Consider the following 25889-nt stretch of genomic DNA (forward strand, 5'->3'; position numbering starts at 1 on the left):
CGGCGCAGCCTCAGGCCGCTCAGGTCAGCTCCAGCCCTGCCCCCTTCTCCCTCGGCTTCCCCAGACCATCTCCCCACGCTGGGCCGGGGCGGGGGTGGCTGGCTTTCGGAGGGAAGGGAGTTACTGCGAGGGCCTGGGGATGGGGGTGGGGGGCGCTCTCCATTGTTCGTTTGCGGGGCGGGGCGTTGGGTTATGTGCTGTGGTTGCCCGCAGGGTCCGTGCCCTCCAATCCGTGGTCGCTGAGGGCCTCCTTGGCCATCCCTGCTTGTCAGTGTGGACGGCGGGGCTGGGGGCCTGCGAGGCTATTTGTGGCTGCCCCCAGATGCCGGGCCAGCCTTTGGCCCACTGCCCGGGCAGCCTCCCCGCCAGACACCAGGAACCCAATGCACCCGCCATATGCCTCCCACAGAGACGGGACTGCCAGAGCCTTGCTGAGGTCACTCAGGAAGCCGGCTGACCGGCAGGCACCGTGGGAGACTCAGACTAAAAAGGCTTTCACTGAGATCTACTGTCTTGATCCCACTTGTCATTTTTGTGTGGGGTGCTCAAATGGAGAGTTGATGAAAGGCTGACAGCACTGAAAAGGGGAGGGGGGTTTGGAAGCCTCAGGATTTACTCCCACCCTTAGCCTCCTGGCCCCATCCTGGAACTGGGATTCCTGGAAGTAATTTTCCTGTGCTTTGTTTGCATTGCAGGACAGTGGCTGGGTACAAAATTGCTGTCCTGAGAAGCTCTGAGTCACTGACAATCAGTAATTAAAGAGACAGCCGGTGGGTCCCAAGTCTCAAGGTGGCCTCTCTGTCTGCCCCTGAGTGGGAAGATCTATACTGACTCAGGCCATCCCTGAAAACTTGTGGGAAAAGCCAAAAGGTCCCAGCCTTGGAGATAGAAAGTTTAGAAGAGCCTTTGAACCCCCACCATAATTCTAGCAAACTGCTACCTTGCTACTCCTCATAATGATCTAGACTTAACATTTTCAATTTGGGAGCAAGTTCCTCCCCTACAGCTGACTTCCCTGAAGTGTTAACAGAACCTTCCCCCCGTTTTCTAATTTCTGCCCTGCTGTCACCCGCATCTCCCCCCACCCCCCACCCCTTCCTGTCTCAACTGTCACTGGACAGGTGATGTTGGCACAGCTTATAGGATGGTAGATCCTATCATGGTGCCCAGCCCCTGGGGACCCCTGAGTAATTTGAGAGGAAGGAGACCCTGTCCTGCTGCTCCCCCTCTTCCTAATTCTGAAATGAAAGTTCCCCAAATCCAGCCCAAGATCTTTCTTGTAGCCCAGCTTTTTTGGGCATCTGGGTACTGGGAAAATGACTGCTACAAGGGACAGAAACTGACAGGGAGACACGGAGGGAGCCAAGCCTGCCGAGGGAAGAGGCATTACTTCGGGGTGACTGCCCCCAGCTGTTTCATCTTCTCTTCTGAGGCCTTGTCCGGAAGCAGGACCTCCACAGTGAAGCTGACCTTCTTGGCATGAATGAAGCTGTAGGTGTTGTCAAACCGCAGGACATCTGAGGGGAGGCAGAAAACCGGACATTCAGGCAGTTCTACAAAGGACAGCGATTTTGTTGACTGAACAAGGCAGTGTGGTATGTAATGAGGATAAAGGTGACATAAGCAGTGGTCCCTCACCTTCTGAAACTTAAGCTGGGTGGACAAGATATTCACAGAAAGAAAAATAAAAAACAGAACATGCTGAGTGCCAGATGAGTGAGACAGCCACATCTGTCACAGCTTGGAAGGAGAAGGCCTTGTTAAAGGCTTCTTGGAAGAGGTAGGACTTGAACTTGAATAGCATCAATTGTCATAGTAATAATGGCAACAATGGCTATGGAGGTGTCTCAGCCCTGGGTTGGTAATCTATATATACTATTATGTTATTGCTCAGAATAGCTCAGCATTAGTCCTGTTTTATAGCGTATAAAAAGGAGGGCACTGTGTCACACGGTGAGGAAGTGATGGAGCTGGAATTTCCCTCTGACCGGCATCACTGCCTGTCTTGGGCCCCGGAAAGGTGAGCCCCGTTCAGGTTCTGGTGAAGGTAAAATACCCGGAGTTTTTGAGCCAGGAATTGATCCCACAGAAAGATAAACAGACCAAGATGTGCCCTGCACCCCTGTTTGTAATCCTAAAAGATTTGGAAACCTCAAAACGGGCATGGAGTTGGCAGAGAAGGCTTTGAAGCCTTGGCCAAGAAACAGACTGCTTTTAATCTGGCCCTTTTTGAGAAGTTGTTCCCTTTCAGTCAAACAGCCCTTCAAGAGAACAGAGTGTGAGAACAGAAACACTGGCTCTGCCCTTTCCCTATCCTGGTCTTCTCTTACTTTTGCCAGGGGAGGAAAAAAAAATAATAAAACAATCCTCCCCCGCCCCCCAAAAGTGTATTTAATCCTGAGGTTCAACCTCGCTCCTTTCTTACCCTAGTTAAATGCATAGTTTAGACATTGGGTAGACATAACACCCACACTTTCTTCATGGTATAAAGTATTACTCATCAATTTTCTCTGCACCAGAGGTCTTTCAGAGCCAGTAGTCCCTCTGGAAAGAGGGACACTTCCTCAGTGCCCTGGATGACAGAGTCCCAGCGACCAGAATCGACCAGAATCGGTCATGCTGGAGGAGAGGTCTGAGCTCCTTGGATCAAGCACCAGGGTGGAGATGGCTCTGCTTTGCATATTCTGCTCTCAGAAACAAGGAAGGGGCTGTTCAGAGGTCGAGGCCTAAGGGGAAGTAGAGTTCATGGATTGCGTGGTTCATTTTGACACTAATTATATGCTGACAGACCTATAAAGCCCCCCCCCCACCGCAGAGATCCTCTAGGCTAGGGCTCCTCAACTTTTGTTGGGGAACTGACCCCCTTGAGAATCTGATAAACGCACCCAACTTTAGATCCCCTGGAGCCCATCATGGACTCTTGGGGGCAGGGTTTCCCAGTGGGAAAGGCACCATTCTGAAGAGTGGTGGCAAATAGCTGTGATCATCCCCTCTCATTTATATATGGAAACAAATACATATTCTAAAGCAGCTTCCTTTTATTTCTCCTGATGGAAGATGATAATGCTTTTTAAATTATGTGTTTAGGTGGGTTATGTTATCCATGAACTTAATTTCAGAATAGTAAGAGGGATATTAAATGCTATATGTTATAAAAAACAGGTGTTTGGTCTTTAAGGGAGTCTATAAACCCCAGATCAAGACCTCCCGTTCTAGAAGTTCCTGGCTGGCTCAGTTGCTAGAATGTACGACTCTTTCTTTTTTTTTATTTTTAAGATTCCATTTATTTGACAGAGTGAGAGACAGTGAGAACAGGGACAGAAGTAGGGGGAATGGGAGAGGGAGAAGCAGCCTCCCCGACAAGCAAGGAGCCTGACGCAGGGCTCAATCCCAGGACTCTGGGATCATGACCTGAGCTGAAGGCAGACACCTAACAACTGAGCCACCCAGGCACCTGGAGATTTTGACTCTTAATCTCAGGGTTGTGAGTTCAAGCTCCACACTGGGCACGGAACCTACTTAAATAAGTACATAAATAAAGAAGACCTCCTTCTGTAGCCCACTTTTCTCATTTTAAGGAGAAAGAAAGCAAAAACTAATTATTTAGAGAGTTGGTGGCACATCCCAGCTCAGAAACCAGGCCTCCTGGAGCCTGGCTGGGCTCTCTTGCCCGCAGCACTGCCTGGAAGTACGATGGAGCCTTCATCCCGTGTTTGAGGCTGCCTGTTCCACCTCATGCACTCCTGGTGGACAAAGTCCAGATCTTTTCTGCTGAATCTTCTTTCCTAATAGAGTATTCTACACTCAGGCCCCCAGGAAACATTACTCTAGAGAAAATAAGTGAAATCAATTCTGACTTTGTTTCTCCTTCTCCCTACTTTAAGCACACTTGGGCAAGGACCAGACCAGCCTGGGGAGGATTAATGTGCTCTTGCCATTGGAGGCTGGCTCAGAGTTTTAATTTCTCCACTGGGTGATTATGTTCTACTTTGCAGGGAGTCGCCTGGTTCTTCAAGGGCACTGCCCTCCCACAGGTGAGCTTGTAACCTAACACTGGGTTCTCTCTGGGCTCAGATCTAACCTGAGCCATGGCTCCGGGCAACAGCTGATCCCACCTCATTGTCTTTCCACCTGGGAAGGGGACGTGGGTGCTGCCACCTGCCTTTAATCCTCCTTGGAATGGACGAGAAGCAGCACCCAGTCAAGGCCCTGCATGCAGATAAATGTTCCAGCTGGGAATGTAACCAAGAAGAGCTGAAATAAATTTGGGGTTTGCAAACCTAAGCCTGATTATGGTGTAAGCTATCCTGGTCCTTTCTCAGGCTGCCTCCTTCAGATACTACAGACAATCATGGGCAATGCTGGAAAATCCTGGCTGCGCGATCTCAGGTAAATTACTTTCCTGGTCCAGGACTACTCTCTCGTCTGTCACATCAGAGACAGACCTGATCATCTCTAGGATAGATTATTGCCTAGAGATCTGGACCAGGACTTTAGGATTCCCTCATGTCTTCCGTCTTCTGGTGTGTACATGAACTGCTTTGTGGGAGAGATAACATCCCTTCTCTATACCTCAGCTTCCCTGTCCATTAAGGGGAAAAAAAAAATCAAGCTTAGGGGGACCTGGGTGGCCCAGTCAATTAAGCATCTGCCTTCAGCTCAGGTCATGATCCTGGAGTTCTGGGATTGAGTCCCACATCAGGCTCCCTACTCGGCAGGGAGTCTTCTTGTCCCTTCTCCCTCTGCCTCTCCCCCACACCAACCCCAACTCATGCTCTTACTCCCTCTTTCTCTCAAATAAGTAAAATTAAAAAAAAAAAATCAAGCTTTGGGGCACCTGGATGTTTCAGTTGGGCATCTGCCTTTGGCTCGGGTCATGATCCCAGTGTCCTGGAATCAAGCATTGGGCTCCTTGCTCCTTGGGGAGCCTGCTCCTCCCTCTCCCTGCTGCTCCCCCTGCTTGTGCGCGCTCTCTCTGTCAAATACATAGATAAAATCTTCAGAAAAAATGGGCGAACCCTTTAAAAAATTCGAACTTCTTTATAGTGTGCCAGTGTGCCAGGCCTTGTTCTTGTTGAAGCATACAATAATACGCCTTCTCCTCCAAGGACCTGGCTGCAGGCTCACTAACAAGAATATTCCTCCCCAGGGAGACATACCACAGAGCATCTGTGAGAAAGGGGTGGTTGAGACGGAAGGTTGCCTGGCAGGTGGGGAAGTACACAGCATCCGGGGTTGGGATGATGGTATGAGAGACATCTGTGCCCCTAGAAACAGGGCACAGGGCTTCTCTCCCATCTCCAGGACCATCTCCAGGATGGCCCTTCTCCCCACACAGGTCTTGCCCTAAGGATAATGATGTCTACAGTGTGTTGAGTGCTTGCTGCACACCGGGCATTATGCTAAGTGCTGCCCATTTAATCATCATGTATCCCCATGAGGTGAAGAATTTGATCCCCATTGTAGCAATCAGGAAACTGAAGCGCGGGGAGACTAAGTCACCTGCCTAAGAACTAATCAGTAGGCAAATCCACGTCAGCTCGATGATAAAGCCCTTGCTCTCATTAATTTTCCACGCCTGGCACATTGGCTCTGATAGAAAGGAAACGGGAGATTTGAAGGGCTTTTTGTGTGCGTGTATGTGCTTTTTCTGCTTACAAATGTAGTACATGGTCATTGTAAAATAAGCTAGTTGCAGAACTAGTGAAAAAAGTAAAGCCCTCTAGAAGCATCTTACAATCCCAGAGATAATCACCATTACAGTTAGCATACATTCCTCAGAATTCTTTTCAATGTATATACTTAAAAAAAACCCCAAAAAACAAAGTGAGTGTATGCCATATGCTATGTTTCATTCTTTTTTTTTTTACATTAGACCCTTTACATTTCAATTTATTCTCCTGAATGGGTATAATGTATTTCATGTACCCATGTACCATAATTCATTTAACAAGACCTATTTAAGGTCATTTGGTTTATTGCCAGTTGCCCAGGCTGCTAAGAGCATCCTTGTACCTCTATTTTTGTGCCTTTGTGTAAACATTTCTGTAGGATACATTTTTGGAAGTAGAATTGCTGAAAAGGAATTTTAATTGATACTACAAAGTGGAGGGATGTAAAACACTTCCAAATGCCTGTTTGCAAAAAAAACGGGGGGGCCCATTTGCCATTCTTCTTATTCCTCCTGGCTAAACTTTCTGTTTGTGTCCTGTACCCAGTTTTCGGATCCCTGCCCCCACCCAGGCAGTTCTGCCTCTCTGACATCTTTGGAAGGAGCATTCTCCAGAAACGTTTGGTCACAGTCACAGATCCAGTTAAACTTGGAACAGAGAGCAGGTGTTCTGGACCCTCGTGATCACCTAGGACCATGACTCACCTCGACCTGGAAGTATTAGGTCAGAGACCTGCCCTAGGTTCGCTCCCTCATCTGTGTAAGGAGAGTGTTGAGCTCATGGAGCCCCACATCTAGTTCTGAGAGTCTGACAGCCTAAATCCATGGAGCAAGAGGGACCCCAGAGGCAGACAGCTAGGGAAGGGGCTTTAAGCCACGAGAGGGAGACTTACAGATGCCAGGATCGCTGCAGGTGAGGGTCCCATCCTCAGGCACCAGGTGGGCATTGTACCTCTGATTGGAAAGCACCTCTGTCATTTCGCCTGCCCGCTGCCGCTCCCCCATCTTGGTCTTCAGGAAAATCCCAAAACCGATGTCCGAACCTTCCGATGTGAACTGCCACCTGCCGGGGACATCCGCCCATTCAGACCTGATTGTGTCTCTGTGCGCACTCTCTGTGGGTCCTACCCCCAAGGCTTCTCCCACCCCAGCCCAACCACTGGCACCCTAGGGCTGAAAGGCACAGGTTGCCTGTCGGGGTCCAGAGCACTACCTGAGGACACAGCCAGGGAAGAGGATCTCATACTCCACTTGGTGGGAGGAGCCACGAGAAATCTGCACACTGTGTTCATACTGCTGTTTCACCTGATCTCGCACATAGTACTTCTTGGGGATGTCGCCCCCATAGTTGATCTAGAAGCAGGGCACAGAGTGAACTGGAATGTGCATTTGAGCCAGGCTCCCCTGGTGATCCCTAGCCCTTCTGGGTTCTTCAGGGGACTACACAGCCCATACCTTGGACTTGCACTTGGGGTTTCCATCAGGATCAGTCATGGTGCCCCCATACTCCACAGGCAGCTGGTCAGGGCTGATATATTTCAGTAAAACCTCCTTCCAGTTTGCTGGCAGCAGGGGGGAAGGAAGGAGGGAAAAAGGGATCACCACTAGGCAGGATTGCTTCACAGCCCTGGTGGTCAACACAAAATGGGCAGGAAAAACCTGTCTGCCCCAGCACAGAAAACACTAACATTAGGAGCCGGTGATGTGCACACAGCTTTGCTGGGGGCTTCAGGAGGCAGCATCATCCAGAGGACTGCCCTTTCCCTGGACTAAGAATCAGAACCCCTGGAGTCTGTCTCCATTGCCTCTGACCCATTGAGCAACCTTCAGTAACGTCACTCTGTGCTGAGCCTGATTCTACCTGCCCCACGAGGCTGCGGGGGCGGGGGGAGTGAAGGGAACTAACTACTTGAGAGGATGTCGTAAACTATTAACCCCCTACCTGTATGAGAGTGTACGCTCACTCCCAGGCATGGGGTACAAATATCTGGTGTGCAATCAGAAGGAACAAAGAATAGAGGGAAGGGCATCCCACCAAGAGGGAACAGCAGGAAGGCCTGAATCAATCTGATCTTTCCTGCTTAGACTGAGGGGTCTAACCACATGTCTCATCCCCTGCTTTCACCTACACGTAATCGTGCTCAGTCGTGACTTACCGACTGTACCACTGTCGAGTGGCCCCTTAAATGGGGCTCCCTTGGCTTTACCCCAGCCACGACTTTACCTACTTCTGCTGTTTTTCAGGCTGTCTAGCTGCCAGTGACTCGGCTCTTTTTTTCTTTCCTTTTTTTTTTTTTTTTTTTTTTTTTTTTTTAAATAACCAAGCCCTTTCCTGACTAGGAGAGTTTGACTCTAGTGCCACCAATGCTGAGAACCATTTCACCACTCCAAATTCCTAAACCAGTATCAGCCAAGCACAATATTTTGATACTGGAAACCTTTCTATGCTGACTCTATAGACCATAAATAGGCAGTCATGGGGTACAGACCCAGGGTCCTCGGCTGTGGGGACTGACTAGAAGCCTCATAGAGGCTGCCCAGGGTCACCCAGCCCTTTGATTTCTAGGGTCCTGAGACCATACTGTTAGAACTGTTGGAAAACAGCTTCTGTGCTCTTGGTGGGGCATGTTATCTGTGCTTCCTAAGCTCCCCTGACCAGCCCAGCATGAATGTTTTCCATCTTCTCTTGAAGATCTGGTATCTTCTGAGCCTGAGGCGGGCTTGGTTGAAAGGGTTTTAGGTGTGGGCGGGAGAACAGTCTGCTGCCAGGAAACCCAGCCATCTCCTGCTCATGGTGGGCGGTAGCGGCAGCAAAGCTAAAAATCATTGGAGCCTTTTGCTCAGATTTTGTATGTCTTCCCCCAGCTCAGCTGGAGAGTTGGAATAAGGCCAGAGGGGCCCTTCCCATCTTACAGAGAGAGTAACTGAGGCAACAGGAAGCAGAACTTGTTGCTGCCAGAGTCAGGACCAGAACCCAGAAGTTCTGAACTTTCCAGAATGCTTCACGCCACTCCTGGGGCTCACTAATACGCATCGGAAAGATCTCCACTTTCCATTTGTCACCTAGCGGTGAACATCCAGAAACCTTTAGAATCCCTATTACCTACCCCCAAGGTCAATTCCATAGGCAGCACCTGGCCTGACACAAGCCAATGCCAGTCTACCTCTCTGGCCTTTCCTTCCTACCAATTCCTCTACCAATACTCTGGTGAAACTCAGCTCCTCTCTGTTCCTGGCTGGCTTGATTCCTGTGCATCTTCCTTGCTGGCTTCTCCTAGTGCCTTGATGTCCTCTCAGCTCCCCTGCATATCCAACCTGTGTCGAGTGTGACCCTGCCAAGCTCGTCAATCACTCCTTCTCCCTGGTGGGCTCCTCTTGCCATGCCTGCCCTTGAACTCAGTCCCCAGGGTTCACTCTTCCGTGGGCAGTCTTTACTCTCAAGTTCTTAGCTGCTGCGTATAACTGCTAACTCCCAAATTTCCAAACCAGAGTCCTCGCCTCAGCTTCAGACTCACGTATCCCCAGTCTCTGTGCATCTCACAGACTCCCCAGACTCAACATCAAGGTTATGTCCGCCGGCTGAACTAAACACACCAGAGTCATTGCAACACTCAAGTCACTCACACCAGCCGCACCAGCCACCAGAAAGTCATTCTGGATTCCTCTTCCTCCCTCCCTATGCCTAGTCGATCTTGGGGTTCTATTGTTTTACTTCCTAAGTGAGTCCCAAATCCCTCCTTTCCTCTCTAGCCCTACCGCCACCGCCCGGCTTGGGTTTGCAACAGCTCTTGTGCGGACGATGACCACAGCGTACAAACTAGTACCTGTCCTTCACAGGCATGCCAGTCATATAGGTCTCCATTTAAAGTCTGATCCTAGGGACCCCTGGGTGGCTCAGTTGGTTAAGCCACTGCTTTTGGCCCAGGTCATGATCCCAGGGTGCTGGGATCGAGCCCAGCATCGGGCTTCTTGCTCAGCGGGGTGCCTGCTTCTCTCTCTCTCTGCCTCTGCCTGCCACTCTGCCTGCTTGTGCTCTCTTTCTCTCCCTCTCTCTGCCAAATAAATAAAGTCTTAAAAAAAAAAAAAAAAAGAGTCTGATCCTGGTCCTTCCCAGCAACGTCCCCATTTCAGAACTCTTCTCTGGTTCCCAACAGCCTGTGGAACTGTGTCCCAGCTTCTCAGCACGGTGCCCTGGATTCTCTGTGCCTGGCTCCAGGCAGCCTATCCAGCTGTACCTCCCCTCTTGCCACGTGCTCTCCAAGACTGCCTGAGCCGTGGTGCACAAGGCCTTCGCTCAGTGCTATTCTTTCTGCCTGGTGGCTTCCTGCCTGGCTTCATGGGACTGCCTCTTACTCATGCCACAACACTCAGCTGAGGTCAGCATCTGGTCCTGCCTGGGTGTCTCGGTTGGGAAGGCTGAGTGCCCCTAGTCCGTGTTCCCACCCACTCACCCAGGGTGCAACTCCCCTTCCCCAAGAGGGCCAGGAGCTCCTCAGGGGACTCTGATACCTCTTTGTCACCTAGTCCAGGGCTGACCCAGGGTAAGCGTGCATCAAAGGAAGCACTCTGCTCCTATGACCTCCGTGGCGCCCACTTGCTCCTGGATCCTACTACTACCATCAGCAGAGGAAGCCTTCACCCTAGCCACCTTTAAAGCTATCCCCAGTTTGGGTCACGGGCCAACTGGTGGCACTGAGAAGAGTCTGAGCTACTCACCCCCCAGGACCATGATCTTCTTGCGGGTGTCCTCACTCAGGAAGGGTTTGATGAGGTTGTAGGCCACAGGAAACAGCTTGGGGGCTGGACGAGAGAGCAGGTGTTGTGAGACCCGGAGCAAGGCCCAATCTGTCCCTGACAGTGTCCACCACAGCCCTGTGTCGGGTCAGCCCAGGGTGGGAGGTTTGGTACAGGCACCTCTTTGACTTCTGGCTTCCCTGTCTGGACAGCAGGTCTAGTCTTCCTGTGTCACCACTCTGAGTGGTTCCAATGAGGCAATAAATCCAAAAGCTTTGTGAATCATAAATCCGTCTGCCTATGTCAGGGGCCCTCGGATCTCCTCCTCTGGCTCACCCCATTCCACTCTCCCGAATCTGTCTCAGGAACATTTGGGGCCCTTCTTTCCCATTTGACTATACCACAGGTAGTTCCCATCTTACCTTTAACAACGAAAAGACGCTTCAGCGTTTCAGGGTAATTTTCCTCAAACATGCAGAGAAACTGAGGAAACAAAATCATTGAGTCCAGCACACCCTGCCTCTCCCAGGCCAGACAGGACCTCCTAGCAGAGGGGCCCACTCCCCTCTGCTTTCTCTCCTCCTCCCAACCACACCCCCGGCTCTGCCTCTCACCTCCCCGTAGGCCTCTACCGCAGGCTTCCAGAGATGCTTGAGGCCAAGCCCCTCGCAGTCATAAATCAGGGTGACGGTCTCCACCTTCTTCCCCATCTGCAGGGGACAGAGAGGAGAAAGTCACAGCAGGCTGCTACCCTGCAGAAGCCTACCCTAGTTCAGGGCAGGAAGCTGATTTGCTGATGTACCCGTAGGGCGACCAGATCTGGGCAGGGCCATATCTAGGGTTTTCCAAATTGAGATAAGCAGCCCCAAGGCCAGAATTATGGCCAAGGTTAGTCACTCTTCCTGCCTAGCTGTCCTATTCTCATCCAGTAAACAACTGGGTGGATCTAGGATATATCTGAGGTCTCTTCTGTTCTGCAGTCTGACCTGATGGCCTCCCTCTTCCTCTGTGCGTAGCACCTGGTAGGGCTCAGTCCGTGGGACCTCATCCAACCTAAGCCCTGAAGGATGCCCATCAAACACTTCTCCGCATCCGCAGCCTATAGGGTCTCTGGACACGCTAGGCTCTCAGTGCATGTTCGCGAACAACAGTGTTGAAATGTTCCCAAACCTATGACATCATTTTGCTGGATCCTACGCAGGCTCAAGAGAAAGGCAGGAGAGAAGATCCAGCTCTCCCTTTAGCCTTTTTCTTGGAGAGGGAATCACCTGTCCTCTCTTTTTCGAATACAGAATTAGAGAAGCACAGACTCTCAGCTCATCTGCACCAGAGGTGCCCAGATACTTGTCTGAGGAGAGGCTGGGCCATGACAGAGATCTTACCAGTGCCTGGATGAATGAGAAATGCGATGACAGTATAGTATGTTATTTAGGAAACCACATTTCTCCAATTTAAAGGACAGCCCTTCATTCTGAGACTATGCCATTCCTATGATTTGGGGGTTAACCAGGACAATAGCAGCCAGTACATTTTCTTTTTAAGTCCTTACTTGGAAAAAAAAAAGTACGAATCTGGCAACGTGGGTCCATCCCTAAAACTTGGAGATTTCACTCATCCGTGAAATCCAAACGTCCACGTCTCAGCCCAGAGCCTGTGCTTAAATCCCCGTGTGACACGCCTGCTTCTGCTGGAACAACTCCACGGTGGTGAACTCACTCTCCACCATGCTAAGACCACTCACCTTTTTGGTCTGGCATGCACACTCCTGCAGGAGCCGCTCGCAGTCCCGCATCTTGGTCTTGAGCAAGTCCTGTTTGGTGGCTGAGAGGAGCAGCCCCTTGGCATCCAGAGGTCCAATGATATCGTACCAGATGGGACAGCCATCCAGGTCATAGCCACACATGCCCCCTGACAGATACTGCTGGACCACCTGGGCAAAGACACAGACCAGGCCCCCACTCAGCAGGCCCATGGGCCTGCATCCCGGGGCCTTCCCATAGGTTCATCAGGCTCTCCTTCCACAGCCTTTCCCCCTGGGTGCCAATGGATACCCACTCTGAGAACCATTTGCTCTCACTGAGCATTGTCAAACCTTTCCTCTTGAGGGCCTCAGTCCGACGGCCTTCAGGACACAGACTATGGGTGCAACAGACCTAACTAACACAGGTTTGGGGCAAGATCATTCGTCCTCACCTCGGGAGGCTGCCAGCTCGTGATGTTGTCAATGTCCTTTTGCTTTCGGAACTCCACGTGCTGCAAACATAGAGATAGGGCTTAAAAAAAAAAAAAAAGGCAGGGGTAGTAGAACCCCTTATAGGCATCTAGCAATAGGTGACACTGTGTCCCAGGTACATCGTGAGAAGGCAAGTGGTGGGACTGGAAAAGAAGGCACTGCCTGTTTCGGAGATCCAGGCAGAACAGATTGTAATTCTTAGCAGGACCAGAAGCTCTGTTTCAGGGAAGGGAATGCACTTTGTCCCAAAGGGATAAGGCTGTAACAGCGGCCAGCTAATATTCAGATTGGCCACATGAGCCAGAAGCTGTGATCAGGTGGGCAGGGTGGGCAAAGATAGTCCTACCTCAGTGTGATTCTGATGGGTGGGAACCGAGACAACAGTGGGCTATATCTAAATGGAGCTCACCTTCCGGAGCATGGCCTCAGACTTCTGCAGGTCGAAGTTTCTTGCTGTAACAGGGAAATGTGGTCAGGGTTAGACCAGGGGGCTGGGCATCCAAGGACAGGGAGATTTCCCTATTCCTGTGTTGGGGATGGCTCCTCTCCAACTTCACCCCAGCTGACTTCCAGATGACCCCACATGCAGAGGTTTAAGAGGAGAAACTCCACAAAGGGGTTTCTGGAATACCACAGCCCCCAAAGAGCAGGTCAAGGATCAGGGCAGGTGGGTGCAGTCTTGTAACACTGGGGTCCAATGAATTTTACCCTCGTGGATACAAGAGGTGAAAGATCTTATCTCCTATCAGGGAAAGTGAACCCTGGACACCCTTATCATTCAGCTTTCTCCCTTTATACAAAGTTAATCTCCTTCATTTTCTGAGAACTTGTCCCCTAGTTCAAAGATGAGCATAGCTGCCCTGTCATCTGGGGTGGACCTGGCAGAACATCCCAGGATGATAGAATGGTTGATGAGCCTCTGGTCAACCTTGCCATATTTTCAAAGGATCCACATATACCCTAATGGGACATAGAGGGCCCTCCTACCAGGGTTCCTGGAAAACTTCAAAATTAAAGAATTCACCTGGGCCAACTCTTCATTTCATGCTCTCACCCCAAGTCATCCTGCTCAAGCTTGAACACGAAGAACTCACTGCCCCCCAAAAGCCAACTGCTTTCAGATAATCTGAGTGGCCACTTGCACTTGCACTCATTGTTACACTGAGCAGGGACCCACAGCTGAAACGCTCTGAGAGTGGGGTCCCTCCCTCAGCCATGTGACAAGTTTTCCAATACGGGTGAATTTTGTGCTGCTCCCTGCATGCCCTTGGCTGTCATGTTGCCCCTCTATGGATCCTTCCTCTGACTGTTCCTCGCAGCCTGGTTTCAAGTCCATTCACAGGACTTCCCTTTGGATGTTTCCCAGTCTGCGAGCGCCCTACTTCAAAAGCGCGCTCCATGGAACTGTGTGCGGCGCGAGGTGTTGCCTACCCTTCTCCAAGAAAGCCTGAGAACTTTCTTGGCAACAGTCACACTCTTAACTCAGATGGAGCTTACAGTCAACTGAAACTCCCAAATCCTTTTCAGCTGTGCTGTTGCTAAGCCTCCAACCCATATGTTGTGAGGTGGTTTTCTGGATCCATCCCTATCAGATTTCATCTTGTGACAGCTCACTCCAGTTCATCCTTTAAAGAGTTTCTGAGATCCAGACTCTGACCAGTTTTGCCAACTGCCCTGTGAACTGTCCCTCCCATCCCTATGTCCTCTGTGGATCGGACTGCCATCGAGATATGCTGACAGCCCTGGGACCTGGGCCAGATAGGCTGCCCTCTGGACTATCACTGGTCCCTTAATCACTGATCTCTGGGAGTGGCCAAGCATATTCCCTGACTCTGCTATCATGAAATCAACTCCACTTTCCTGCACTCAAAGGGTGCATCTGGGGATTGACCAATGCCATGCCCACCATCACTGCTGGACACCCATTTATAGAACTGAATGGCCTTTACTCCTAGGAAGTTTCTTTTGATGGCAATCTTGCACGCACCATTGTGGCAGCGAGGGGCACCTTTTAGAGGCATATAATCTGGGTTTGACTCTCAGCCCATCCCCTTTCTCCCAATCTGACCTTGGACAAGATACTCCACATCACCAACTAAATCTAGAAACACATGAAAACACAAAGTAACCTACTGTCATGAGGGGGGAGCCCAGTTGGTCTGTGAAAGTGGGCGTGGTCCATAGGAACAGGAGTGGCAGTAAAGCGTGAGCCCCCCTCTCTCCAGACAGCTCTCCAGTTCACCCGTATCTGCCAAGCTCCAACAGCCAGGGTCTTCTTTGAGAGTCCTCCCCGAGTTGCCACTTGGCCGTGGCAGTACCTGGCCCAGTGCCTCCCTATGCCTGCTGAGTCAGGCCTCTCCAGGGTTCCTGTGCCCTGGTTGGGGGCAGATCAAAGCTTGGCTTAGGTCAATGTCAGAGATGACCTAGGAGCAGCTGTCCTGGGTCCTGATTTGATAACTTCTGAGTCCTGGTGAAGGAGACTCCAACCTGCTTTGCCCTCTACCTCCCTGACAAGGCCCTATCTCCCCAATATGCACACAGTTGCTATTGCCTGTGGGTTTTCATCTGGCCTTCGGACCTTGCTGGGAAGCCCAGAGCTCAGCCCCAGTCAGGCGAAAGCAGTAAAGACTTCTGTGCCTGCTCTCAGGGCGGGGGCCAGGGGGTGGATGCGGGGAGCAGAAAACGGAACCCATGTGAGGGGAAAGGGGCCAAGAGTGAAAGCCCGAGCTCACACCTAGGTTAGAGAAAGGCATTCTTTTGGCATGCACTTTGAAAATGTTTCCTTTAGAAGCAAAGGTAGAGAGGGAAAAGGTTTCCATTAAAAAAAGGGCAACAAAAACCCTAATTGAAATTCACAGTAGAGTCTGACAAGGCCTGAGCTCCTGCCCAGGAAATGTGAGGCGCAAGTAAAGTAGTGAAGAGACACTTCCTCTGTCTGAAGAGGCCAAGCTTGGCTTTGGGCGGGGCGGTGGGGCAAGGGGCAGCCATGGCTTAAAGGAGAGAATGCTGGCCCAGGACTCTGAGGCCCTAGGTTTCCACCCGGATTCTGCTCCTCATTAGCTGTGTGCCTTCCAGAATGTGCCTTCCCCTCTCTGAGCCTCCAATGCTTCATCTGGCAAAAAGAGGATGACAATACTCTTTGATATTCTTGCAAAGAGAGGGGTTATCCCAGGACTGCAGAGTTGGGAATGTCAGGGAAACCAACTGCCAGGAGCCCAAGCAGCCTCCCCAAGATAAAAGGGCTGTGTTATTGTTCAGCTCTCTGAAACCACATGTCTCTACCTACCAGCAGCCCGGTGGTGTCTTTGATCCTCTTGCAGCTGGCCCTTTAAGGCAGCACAACCTTCCCACGCTGCCTACCCACCTGCTTGTAGCTACAGTCCTTCAGCAAATGCTGGACCAAAATATCCTCCAGCCCTCGACTGGCTCCACTGCGCCCCCCTACTGCCCCTCCACCCAATCTGAGTGGGCTGGAGCAGGGGAGGGGGTTGGGGGGTAGGGGGGTGGAGGCGTGTCACAACATTTGTGGGGGGATCGGGCAAGTGGCACTTCCAGAGGCACACGGAACCCCACATGGCTTTCCTGGCTTTCCTGCCCTGGGATGCCTACTAGCAGTTCCCCAGAGTGTGCCAGCTCCATTTCTGGGCAGAAAAGAAAAATACATCCCTTCACCTGTCCCAGGACCCCTAGGGGATGCATATGTGTGCCTGTGTCTATACATACTCAGGCATGATGTGTACTTTAATATTTGGGGCTATCGTTCTACAACACAACCGACTCTCTACCAACCTCACGCGGTAGAATTTTCTCTATTATTTCAATGTCTGGTATTAAAGTTTCTATAAAGAAAAAAAACTGTGTCACAGGAACTGGAGAGGTTGGCGCATGACTTGAACCACAGGAGAGGAGAAGAGAAAAAAGAAAAGGGGAAATTTCAGGAGTCGGGACAGGGGGTTGAGTTGGACTCTGATGTGAGGAGAAAGCTGTACCCTTCATTAGCACAGGCAGGGTTCTGTCGTGTTACATCTTGCGATAGGCAGGGCACCCCATGTGGTCTGGTTCTACTGGAACTAGATGTAGTTCCTAAAGTAGATGTGCACCCCTGGCCCACCTGCCACAGCCAGGCCAGGACAGAGCTGGAACTTGAACGTGGGGCTCTGGAGCTGGGTGGTGGCTCAAGCGGAATCTTGTCAACAGAGGTCAGGCTGAGCACCCCCCACAATCCCCACCCAATGCACTCTGCCCCTCCAGCAAGCTGCTGAAACAGCTGGCCTGCCATCCCCAAAAGGCCCCAGAGGAGGCCAGCCTCTCCTAGGGACCTGCACTCTGGTTCAAAACTTGGGGGAAGTTCAAGACTTCCCACACACCTGGGTCTTCCTAGGCTTTTCCTCAACCTACTTCCCCAAGCCCACCAGGAGAGAGGATTTATGGAAGGAAAGGAAAGTGCATTGGGCTGGGAGTCAGCCCACCAGGTACCACCTTCTCTCTGCCTGTGGCTCAGGTGCTGTGTGACCTGGAGCAAGTTACTTCAGCTCTCTGAGTCTCACTGTTGTTATTCCACCCAATAGGAGGGTCAAGGTTATATAACTACACGGGGCTCTCTTGGTTCTAATGGTTGAATTCTCCAGATTCTCAGATTGCGAGGGGCAGGGTTTCCGGGGGTACAATTCTGTGGCCCAGAATGAGACCCTGCCCAGCCTCCCACAGCCCCTCTTCCCTCACCTCGGAGCCAGCGCAGGAGAAAATAGTCATCTGGATTCGGCAGGGTGGGCAGCACATCCTGGACATTCTCCCGAAACTGTAGGGAGAGGTAGGAAGGTGAGTGGCAGGTCCCCTCCCTGACCACCCCCTGCCCGGGGTTCTCCATAGGGACTCGGCTGGACCCCACCTCAACACGGGTCAACTCTGCAGACACTGGCTGAGCACATGGGTATACTCGGTTGCCCTGGTGGATAGCAAGGAGGTGGCAGGAAGGGAGTAACACATTACCCCTGCCTGTCTGTACGCCCTTCCACACTCCAGTGTGGCAGGCAGCCATAGGCTATCCCTGCTAAATGTGATAGTAGACACTTGGGGATGTGCCACAATCAAAGATGTCCGTTCGCCAAGCATTCCTTGTGTACCCAGCACTGAACTTGGCACTTATCTTATTCATGCCTCACTCAGAGTCCCTAGAGGTACTACTGTCCCCATTTTACAGATGAAGAAATTAGAGCTCAGAGAGGCTAAGTAACATGCCCAAGGTTGAACAGCTAGTGATCAGCAGGGCTGGGATGCAACCCTGCCCCCTGCCCCACATCTGTCCAAGGCAAGAGGGTGCACGCTTTCCACTGTAGTCTTCTGCCCCATGGTCATGGACTGGTGAGCAACGGGCTGGGGAAGCGAGGGAAGGAAGAGTCTGATGGTGACAGGCCCAGGAAGACGGTGGTCTCATCCTATTCAAAAAAAGTTTGTGTTGTGCCTGAAGGACTTCAAAGGTAACAGAAGGAGGGAGGAGGACAAACCAGGTGGGAGGGAACAGTTTCAACAGGAAGCCACGAAGGGGGAAAGGGCAGGGAGTACCAAACAAGAGAGACGGACAGTGACCCCAACGGATGACTATATCCACCTCCGACTGCTCACTGCCCTGTAGGTGAGCACACACACACACTCCATGCTCTCCCCATGCCTCCTGCTCCCCACCCCTCACCTTTTTCTAGTCACTGACCTATAGGGCAGCCCGGGAGGGGACCAATGAGGACCTGCCACCTCTGTCCCTTGCTGAGGTCAGCCAGGGACACAGATCCTCCCACCCCACCCCTAACAGCTCCTGGACTCCCAGGGAAACTGCTCCTCCAGGGCCCAGGCCTGAAGCGGCCCCTCACCAAGGACCCTAACCCAGCCCCTGGTTTCCAGTTTAATCACCACCTAATCCCCTCCTCTGCCTGACTTCCCCTGCAGGTCAGCAGTAAAATCTGAAGCCTCCCTATCCAGCCTCCCCAGGATGGGGGAAGGCCCAGCCTGGGGCAAAGCCTTCGTGGGGTTGGTGCCTCAGCCCCACTGTGTGGCAGGAGAGACATCTGTCCCCCCAGCAATGGAGAACTCCTTGGCGTGGAGCCCCCTAACCTGGAGACCAGACCCCATCAATTCTGGGTCCCAGTACAGCCAACCTCCTCTCTCCTACAGGGCAACAAAGAGTAGATGCAGTTGGTGGACAGAGGCTCCAGCCTTCAAACTCTTGCCCCCTCCTCTGCCCAGGTGCCCAGGCAAAGCCAGGCTTACCTCCCAGCCTTCTGAAGAGCCTCTGCCCAAGTTGCCAGCCAGGGAGGGGCCTGGATTGTTGGTCAGGGGAGGCCTGGTCTGAACTCAAACTAACCTCAACCCAATGAGTCACCCATAGGATCCCAGGCTTCACACATGAGGGTGCTCCCTTCGACATCGTGGGGTCCAACCTCTCATTTCCTTTTACTGAGCAGCACACAGAGGAGGACGGCTTTTCCCAAGGTCGCAGGGAGACCTGGTGCCCCAGCAGGGGCTCTCCAAGTGTCCTAAGGAGCTGTCAGGGGCCTGTTTGTGGTGCCTAGTGCCCCTACAAGAGGAAAACCTCCCGGAAATGGGAGGAAACCCGAAGCCCTACCCCTGCCCCGGCCCCCAGGGCCCGGCTGCCAGTTTCCAGAATGAATATTGCCTTTGTGCCCTCGGCTGCCTCCGAGGGCTTCCAAGCAACCGCTTCTTCCCAGGTGGCACCGCCAAGGGCTCGCTCGGGGATGAGGCTGGGGTAGCCAAACTTCCCCCCGCCCCGGTGCGGCGGGCCGCTGGGACGAGGGATACGAGGCGTCAGGTGCCGCTGGCCGCAGCTCCCTCCTCCGTCCGCCTGTCCCGCACGGTCGCCCGCCCCCCGCCCCGGCCCCTTCCCAGCTCGTTGCAGCCGGAGGGCGAGGCCCTGGCCCGAAGGGGGGCCCGGGGGGTGGGGTGGGCGGGGGACGTCTCACCTTGGCCAGTGCCTCCTTCTGCTTGGGACTCAGATCGCCGACTCTGCCGCTCATCGTGGCTCGGGCTCGGGGCGCGGCGGTTGCGGCAGCTGATGGAGCACGGGCTCGTTCCCGGCCGCCGGAGTAAAGTCCCAGCCTTTTGCCGGGGCCGCGGGGCGGGCGGCCAAGCCCCGCCTCTTAAAGGATCCCGAGGGGTGGAGTGGGGAGGGATGCGCCTCGTGCGGAAGACTCTGGAGCGTCCGTCTCTGTCCTCCTGAAGGCGGAGACCCTGGCAGAAGGCGAGCAGGAGTGCCCACCCGGGCTGAGGCCAGTGGACATTAGAAAGTCAGGAAATCTGGGTTCTAGTCTCAAATCTCTCTTTAGCTCGCTTTGTGACCTTGGACGAGACACCTGTGCTCCCTGGGCCTCAGTTTCCCCATTGAGATGCTATCTAATGAGCTCTCCCGAGTTGGGGTCCCTTAGTCCAGAACCTCACTCTCCCAGATGGGCGGGAGCTTGCCCTGTGCCACTGGGGGGGGTGGGGGAGACAAGTCCCGAAGCCTAGCATAGCTCTGCACCCTGTGATGGACTGTGGTATCAGCCATTTCTCCCGGGGGTCCTTGCTCTTTTCCTGTTTGCCTCGAGTTTTGGTCCACTGCTGCCAACCCAACTTTGGAGCCTCTCCGTGTTGACAGGCATTCCCCTCCACCTGTGAGGCAGTCAGGCCTAGGGGACAAGCAAGCACAGACTCCCCTTTCCCCACCCAGGGCCCTGACCTCTGCTTCCAACCTTCCCAGCTCTCAAAGAGCTGCTCCTGAGATGCTCACACCCACCCCTCCTCGCAGGTAGGAGGGCTTTCTCTCTTGGAGTCAGAAGGCCTGAGTCTGAACCCTACATCTTCCACTTCCGTCTGTCAGACTCCAGCAAGCAGCTTCACTCCTGTGAACCTGAGCTTCTTCGCTCACTCCACAGGAGGTGATTTGATTTCAAGTCAGCTTGAGAGGATCAAGTGAGCTACTGTACCTAAGTCGTCAGCACAGTGGTGCCTAGCCAAGGGTTCAGGTCTGTGATCCCGCCCTACTCCGCCCTGCACAGCCTCCCTTTGCCCCCTGCCTGGCCAGGCTTTGGCCTTCTGGGTAGGGTGGACATGCAGGAAGTCGCAGGAAAACTCAGTGAAAGCCGCCTTGCGGTCCGCTTACCTGCTTCCCCTGCTCCTGCCCAGAGGCTAGAGCTGTGGGTTCCTGTAACTGCAAATCTGACTTGTGTGATGGATGCCTCCATGCCCTCTGACTGTCCTGCCGTGCCTCACAGCCCCTTCCTTATCCAGTGAAGCCATTTCCTCCTTTCTGAGTTCAACCACATACTCTATTGTTACCTCCATGATAGTAGCTGTTCACATGCCCTGGGCCATTCTTTCCTCTTATTGTGTGCCAGGCCCTAGGCACTGTTCTGGGAACCCTGAAATGAATCAGACACTACCTTGCCCTCCCAGAGGTAAAATATGGCACCATCATCCAGAATATAAGACAGAGATAAATGTGTCAAAGAGAGTAAGTACTTGGGAGGTTAAAAGAGGTGAATTTGCTTTGGGTTCTAAGAACCCTAGAAGGCTATGTGGAGTGAGTGGCATTGGAGCTGGGCCCTAAAATATGGGGTAGGAAGGAAAGGGAAAGGAAATCCATTCATTCCATGCTGGCACAATGGCATAAGCCAAGTGTGGATGGTTGACGGGAAGCAGAGGAAGAATAGGCAGGGAGGACCCACAGAGAGACACTGTGTGGCCCTGCTTAGCAGCATCATCCCTGCTAGAGTGTGAGGTCCTTGGGCAAAAGGCCCTGAATCCCCACAAGCTCCCAACCCCCAGAACAGCAGCCTACACACAGGGACTGACAAGAAATGTATGCTGAATGAATGAATGCAAGAAATGCTCCAATAGGCACAGAGCCAGGTGTTGAGGGAGCCCTGGGGAGGAGACACAAGCACAGATCATTCAGGGATCCGGCAGCTCACCTCACTTAACAGCCATGGAAAGACCCAGAGAGAGCATGGCCCCGAATCCTGAGTGGTATGACAGCTGTGGAGAGCTTTGCCTGGTTCCTGGTGCATGGAAGGCCTCCACTTACAGCCTGGAATTCACACAGAGCCCAAGGAATTCATCCCAGGAGCCCAAGGACATCTCACCTCTCAAGGGGGAGTGGGTGGGGAGGCCCCTGCCAACTCTACACACAGGTCTCCAAGGGCATAGAAAGCAGGATGATCCCAGCCTCTCTGGGTCAGAAGGCAGAGGCAGGCTATAGCAGGCGTGCTAGAGTCGCTGGGAGGACTGTGCACCTGAAATGGTCCACACAGTGAAGGTCTGCCTCGAGGTGCAGAGAGCTGAGGGTCTCCATTCAGCCCTGTTGCTGAGAGGCCCCTGCCACCCTCCACCCCTGAGAGAAGTTTTTAGCTGTCCTTGCAGTTCTGCCCTAGTTAAGGAATCATGCATGGGCTTCTGGCTTAAGGCAGAAGGCATGGCTGCCTTCCTTGTTGAACACGTGGCTGAAATCTTTATATAAGACCCTTCTGGGGCAAGAGGTAGGGCCTATTCAAAGAAAAATAGAACAATAGCCCTTTCACAGTGCTTTATAGTTCTGCAAGTTACTTTCCGATCTAGCTTTTCATTTAAGCCTGTGGTGAACCTCTAAGTCAGGTGATTTATTGAGGAACCTAAGGAAGGAGGCCATCCTGTAAGAGTACATGCTGATTTATGACTTGCACCCAAGTCTCTGGCTTCTGGGCCAAGTGCTTCCAGGCACCCACATGCTGCAGCATGGACTAGCCTGGGAGTTGCCTACACCGGCTCCCCAGGAAAGCACAAGGAAAACTTTCACCCAGCAGGAAATCATCCTCAGCCCTAAACAAGCCCCTGGGAATCTAGAATTACCCACGATAAAGGTCTAAGTGAAATACCTTTCTTCCAGTCTGCCTTTCCCAGATCCTGTTACTGCCTGATTCTCCTTCCTCCACTGAAACTTACCTAGCTCTGGCCCACTATGGAACAGCTAGTTAATCTGATAATATAAATCCTAGACCAATAATCTGGTCACCTCCTTTGAGCTGGTTACTAAGAGAGAGTCCCTCCTCCACATCCCCACCTTTCCTCTCATCCCCTACCCCTGTCCTACAAGTTTCGCTCCCTGCTAGGTATGTTGTTCACCTGCTCAAGAATCTGCAGTAGCTCCCTAGCTCCTTCAGGAGTCAGCACAATCTCACCAACTTGCATTCCAGGCCAAGGCCTATCCTGTCTCAGCATCCTTTGTGGGCCTCAACTGCCACTCTTCCCCTCTACACACTTTCATTTTTTTTTTAAAGATTTTATTTATTTATTTGAGAGAGAGAGAGAAAGAGCATGAGCAGGGGGAGGGGCAGAGGGGAAAGCAAGCTCCTCACTAAACAGGGAGCCACACCGGAGGGCTTGATCCCAGGACCCCAGGATCATGACCTGAGCTGAAGGCAGATGCTTTACCAACCAAGCCACCCACTCGTCCCCAACACACTTTGATTTTAGTCAAAGAAGCTCCCTGCTATCCCTCAGACATTCCTTGGCCCTCCTGCCTCTGTCATAGTTACTTCCCTCTCCTGTTTCCTCCTGCCAGATCCTCCCTGATCTTCAAAGCCCTGATCAAATGCTGTTTCCAGGAACTTCTCCCTGATCTAACCAATCCAACATGAGCCCTACTAAACAGCAGCCCCTCTCTCCCGACCTTGACACCGACTGCTCTGTGTTGCAGTAGTTGACTGTCAGGCAACAGGCTGGCCCGACAGGAAGAGCCCAGCCTTGTCAGTCAGGCAGGCCGCAGGTAAGATCCAAGTTCTACCACTTTCCAGCTCTGTAACCAGAGTGCTGTGTGGAGTATAACTTGCCAGGCAAGGTAGTGTTACACCTGAAAGAAGGCTGCCAGGCCTAGGAGATATAGGAGGAGCATGGGCTAACTAATGGTTCTAGTCTTGCCAGGTAGTGGGCTCAGATGCCTCTAGGAGGTGGCTGTGGGATCAGGTGGGAGCACTGGACTGGGAGTCCGGGGCCGGGCTTTCAACCATGTTCTCAAGCAAATGTGCTTCAGTGACTATTTAGCAGTGAGCACTGGGGAGGAAAGGGGTGTTCCTCTGGGCTACCTGCCTTCGCCTCTGGGCCTTGGATGACTCTTCTCCAAAACAAGGGCACTGACCTCCAGATCAGAGTCCCCTGGGGGACCTTGTCCTGATTCTCTGGTGCCCTCAGGGAAAGGGGGTGGTGCCGAGATTGGCACAGTGGTTCGAGAGTCGGAGAAAACAGTCTTTCAAACGCTTCAACAAATATTTGTGGAACACTCTACTTCCATGGGACCAGGACGGCAGAACTCTCTGGAAAAACCCTGTGCTTGCAGGCAACCGTGCAGAAGGATCCTGACTCCAGCCTCCTTGCCTCCTCTCCTTATCCCAGTCCTGCCATGTGGGGTTTCAGCTGCCTTAAGTTTCTTTCCAACAAAGTGGGGAAGGAATGAAGAAATCCACCCTCCCCGGGATGACATGGCCGTGACAGCAGTAGAATGAGGAAGTGACAGTGATGGGCTCACTCCTGTACCTGCCCTCACTCTCCTCCAGGTGGTTTAGGCTTCAGCTCCTAACTAGAGCTGGGAGCCAGAGCACCTTTCATTCCTTCACTCCAAAAGTATTTAAGTAGAAGGTATGGTGCCAGGCACAGGGACACCTGGGGGAAGGAGGCTGACCAGGCCCAGCCCTTAAGAAATTCCTGGTCCACGGGGAGATGGCTAAGGCAACAGGTCATTCCAGCCCACTGCGGCTGGTGCCACCATATTGGTGCAGTCAGGAAGCTCCCCATCCCGGTCAAGGGGGACTGGCATCTCCCGTTCCCCAGAGACCTGATGACTAAGCAGGAGTTGGCCACACTGGAGGGGACAGGAGACCTGGAAACCATTCACTCCTTCCTCCCTTCCTTCCTTCCTTCCTTCCTCACATATTTCACTGAACACTGTGGAAGTCCTGGAGTAGGAAAATTGCCCTCAGGGAACACACAGTATCGAGATTGGGGGCATGACCAGCCTGAGCTTGGTCTGTGGATAAGTGAGAGGGGCTAGATAAGTGACGGGGTCAGATAAAGAATCAGCACTTAGGGGTACATGCATGTAGGAGGGCAGGTGTCAGGAGGGACTTTGAGCGATGGGGAGGGCCTATTCCAAGAAGCTTGAGCTGAGTATGTTCTGTGTGAGCCGTGGGAGTGGGCAGATCCTTCTCCTTCAGGGGCTTCAGCATCCTTGGTGTGGAACCGAACTGGAACCTCAGTCAGGATACATTCAGACTGCGGGTGGAGAGTGCTTTTGAAGGGTGGAGGTCGGCAAATGAGTCTCCCTTGAAGAGGGTGGGGTGTGTGTAGGAGAGGGGGTGGGATAAGGAGCCCCCTAATCAGGCCCCTCATGTTCCAGCCCCAGCCTTGCCTTGCTGCCCAGGATAGAGGATGGCAACCCATTTATTCCCTAACTCTTTTCCCCCCTTCCCAGCCCCCAGTGAGGAGGGCAGGGGTCTTCAGAAACTTCAGTGGCAGAGGTGGCAGCCAGGGCACTGAATGAATGACTTCATTCTTCCTTGGCAGCTCTTTGGCTCCTCCTGGGGTGTCTCCCCCTGAGGCAATGCAAGAGAGCCAATGAAGCAATCATGGACCTGGAGCCAGAGGCCAGGAACCAAACCCCAGCTGGGGGATGGGTGGGGCAAAGTCACCTGTCTTCTCCAGGTTCCTGTTATCTGGGGAGAAAAATAATCCTTGCCTCTCTCTGGGGGCTGCTGTGAGAATTCCAGGTGAATAATGGCTGGAAAAATGATGGGTGTACAAAGTGGAGCATTATTAGTACTATTATGTGTTTTTTCAGAAAGCACAAGAGAACAGGAGAAACCGAGCCTGCCTCCAGGCTCCTCCCAAGGAGCCCACTTCCTCGTCACTTCCGCAGTCCACCCTGGCTTTGCAAAGACACAAATCCCCTCCCCGCCCCACTTCCCACACCCAAACCCCTCTAATTAAGTCCCTTACCTTCCTGGCTATCACTGTCTAATCCCTAAGCCCTTTCTCACCGGTCTCCAGTTGTCTCAGGGAGTCAAATCCCTTTAGAATGAGCTGGCCCAGTTAACTGTGAACCCAGAGGCTGGGGGCAGGGAGCAGGGACTTCAGGACTCCCCTGGAGTGGAGGGGAGGGCAGAGGAGGGCAGGAAGGGTGCTGGAGACCTTGCCCAGGCTCTGGACTGGCTAGCATGAGCCTGGAGACCTCTCTTG

At 52.6% G+C, this 25889-nt stretch overlaps 1 protein-coding gene across 1 annotated transcript; it reads right to left on the reverse strand.

The window, feature by feature from the left end:
• Nucleotides 1-1386: 1386 nt before the first annotated feature.
• Nucleotides 1387-19746, reverse strand: SEC14L2 (SEC14 like lipid binding 2). The gene is made up of 12 exons (XM_044243920.1): nt 19610-19746; nt 17361-17436; nt 13048-13091; nt 12599-12658; nt 12147-12335; nt 11020-11115; nt 10828-10888; nt 10388-10471; nt 7127-7233; nt 6885-7024; nt 6565-6734; nt 1387-1517 (listed from the first exon to the last, which is right to left on the reverse strand). Exons 1-12 carry the CDS (start codon nt 19661-19663, stop codon nt 1387-1389), a joined length of 1212 nt encoding a protein of 403 aa, XP_044099855.1. The 5' UTR covers nt 19664-19746.
• Nucleotides 19747-25889: the final 6143 nt, after the last annotated feature.

Source organism: Neovison vison, chromosome 3 (genome assembly GCF_020171115.1).
Source record: "Neovison vison isolate M4711 chromosome 3, ASM_NN_V1, whole genome shotgun sequence".
Taxonomy (NCBI): Eukaryota; Metazoa; Chordata; class Mammalia; order Carnivora; family Mustelidae; genus Neogale; species Neogale vison.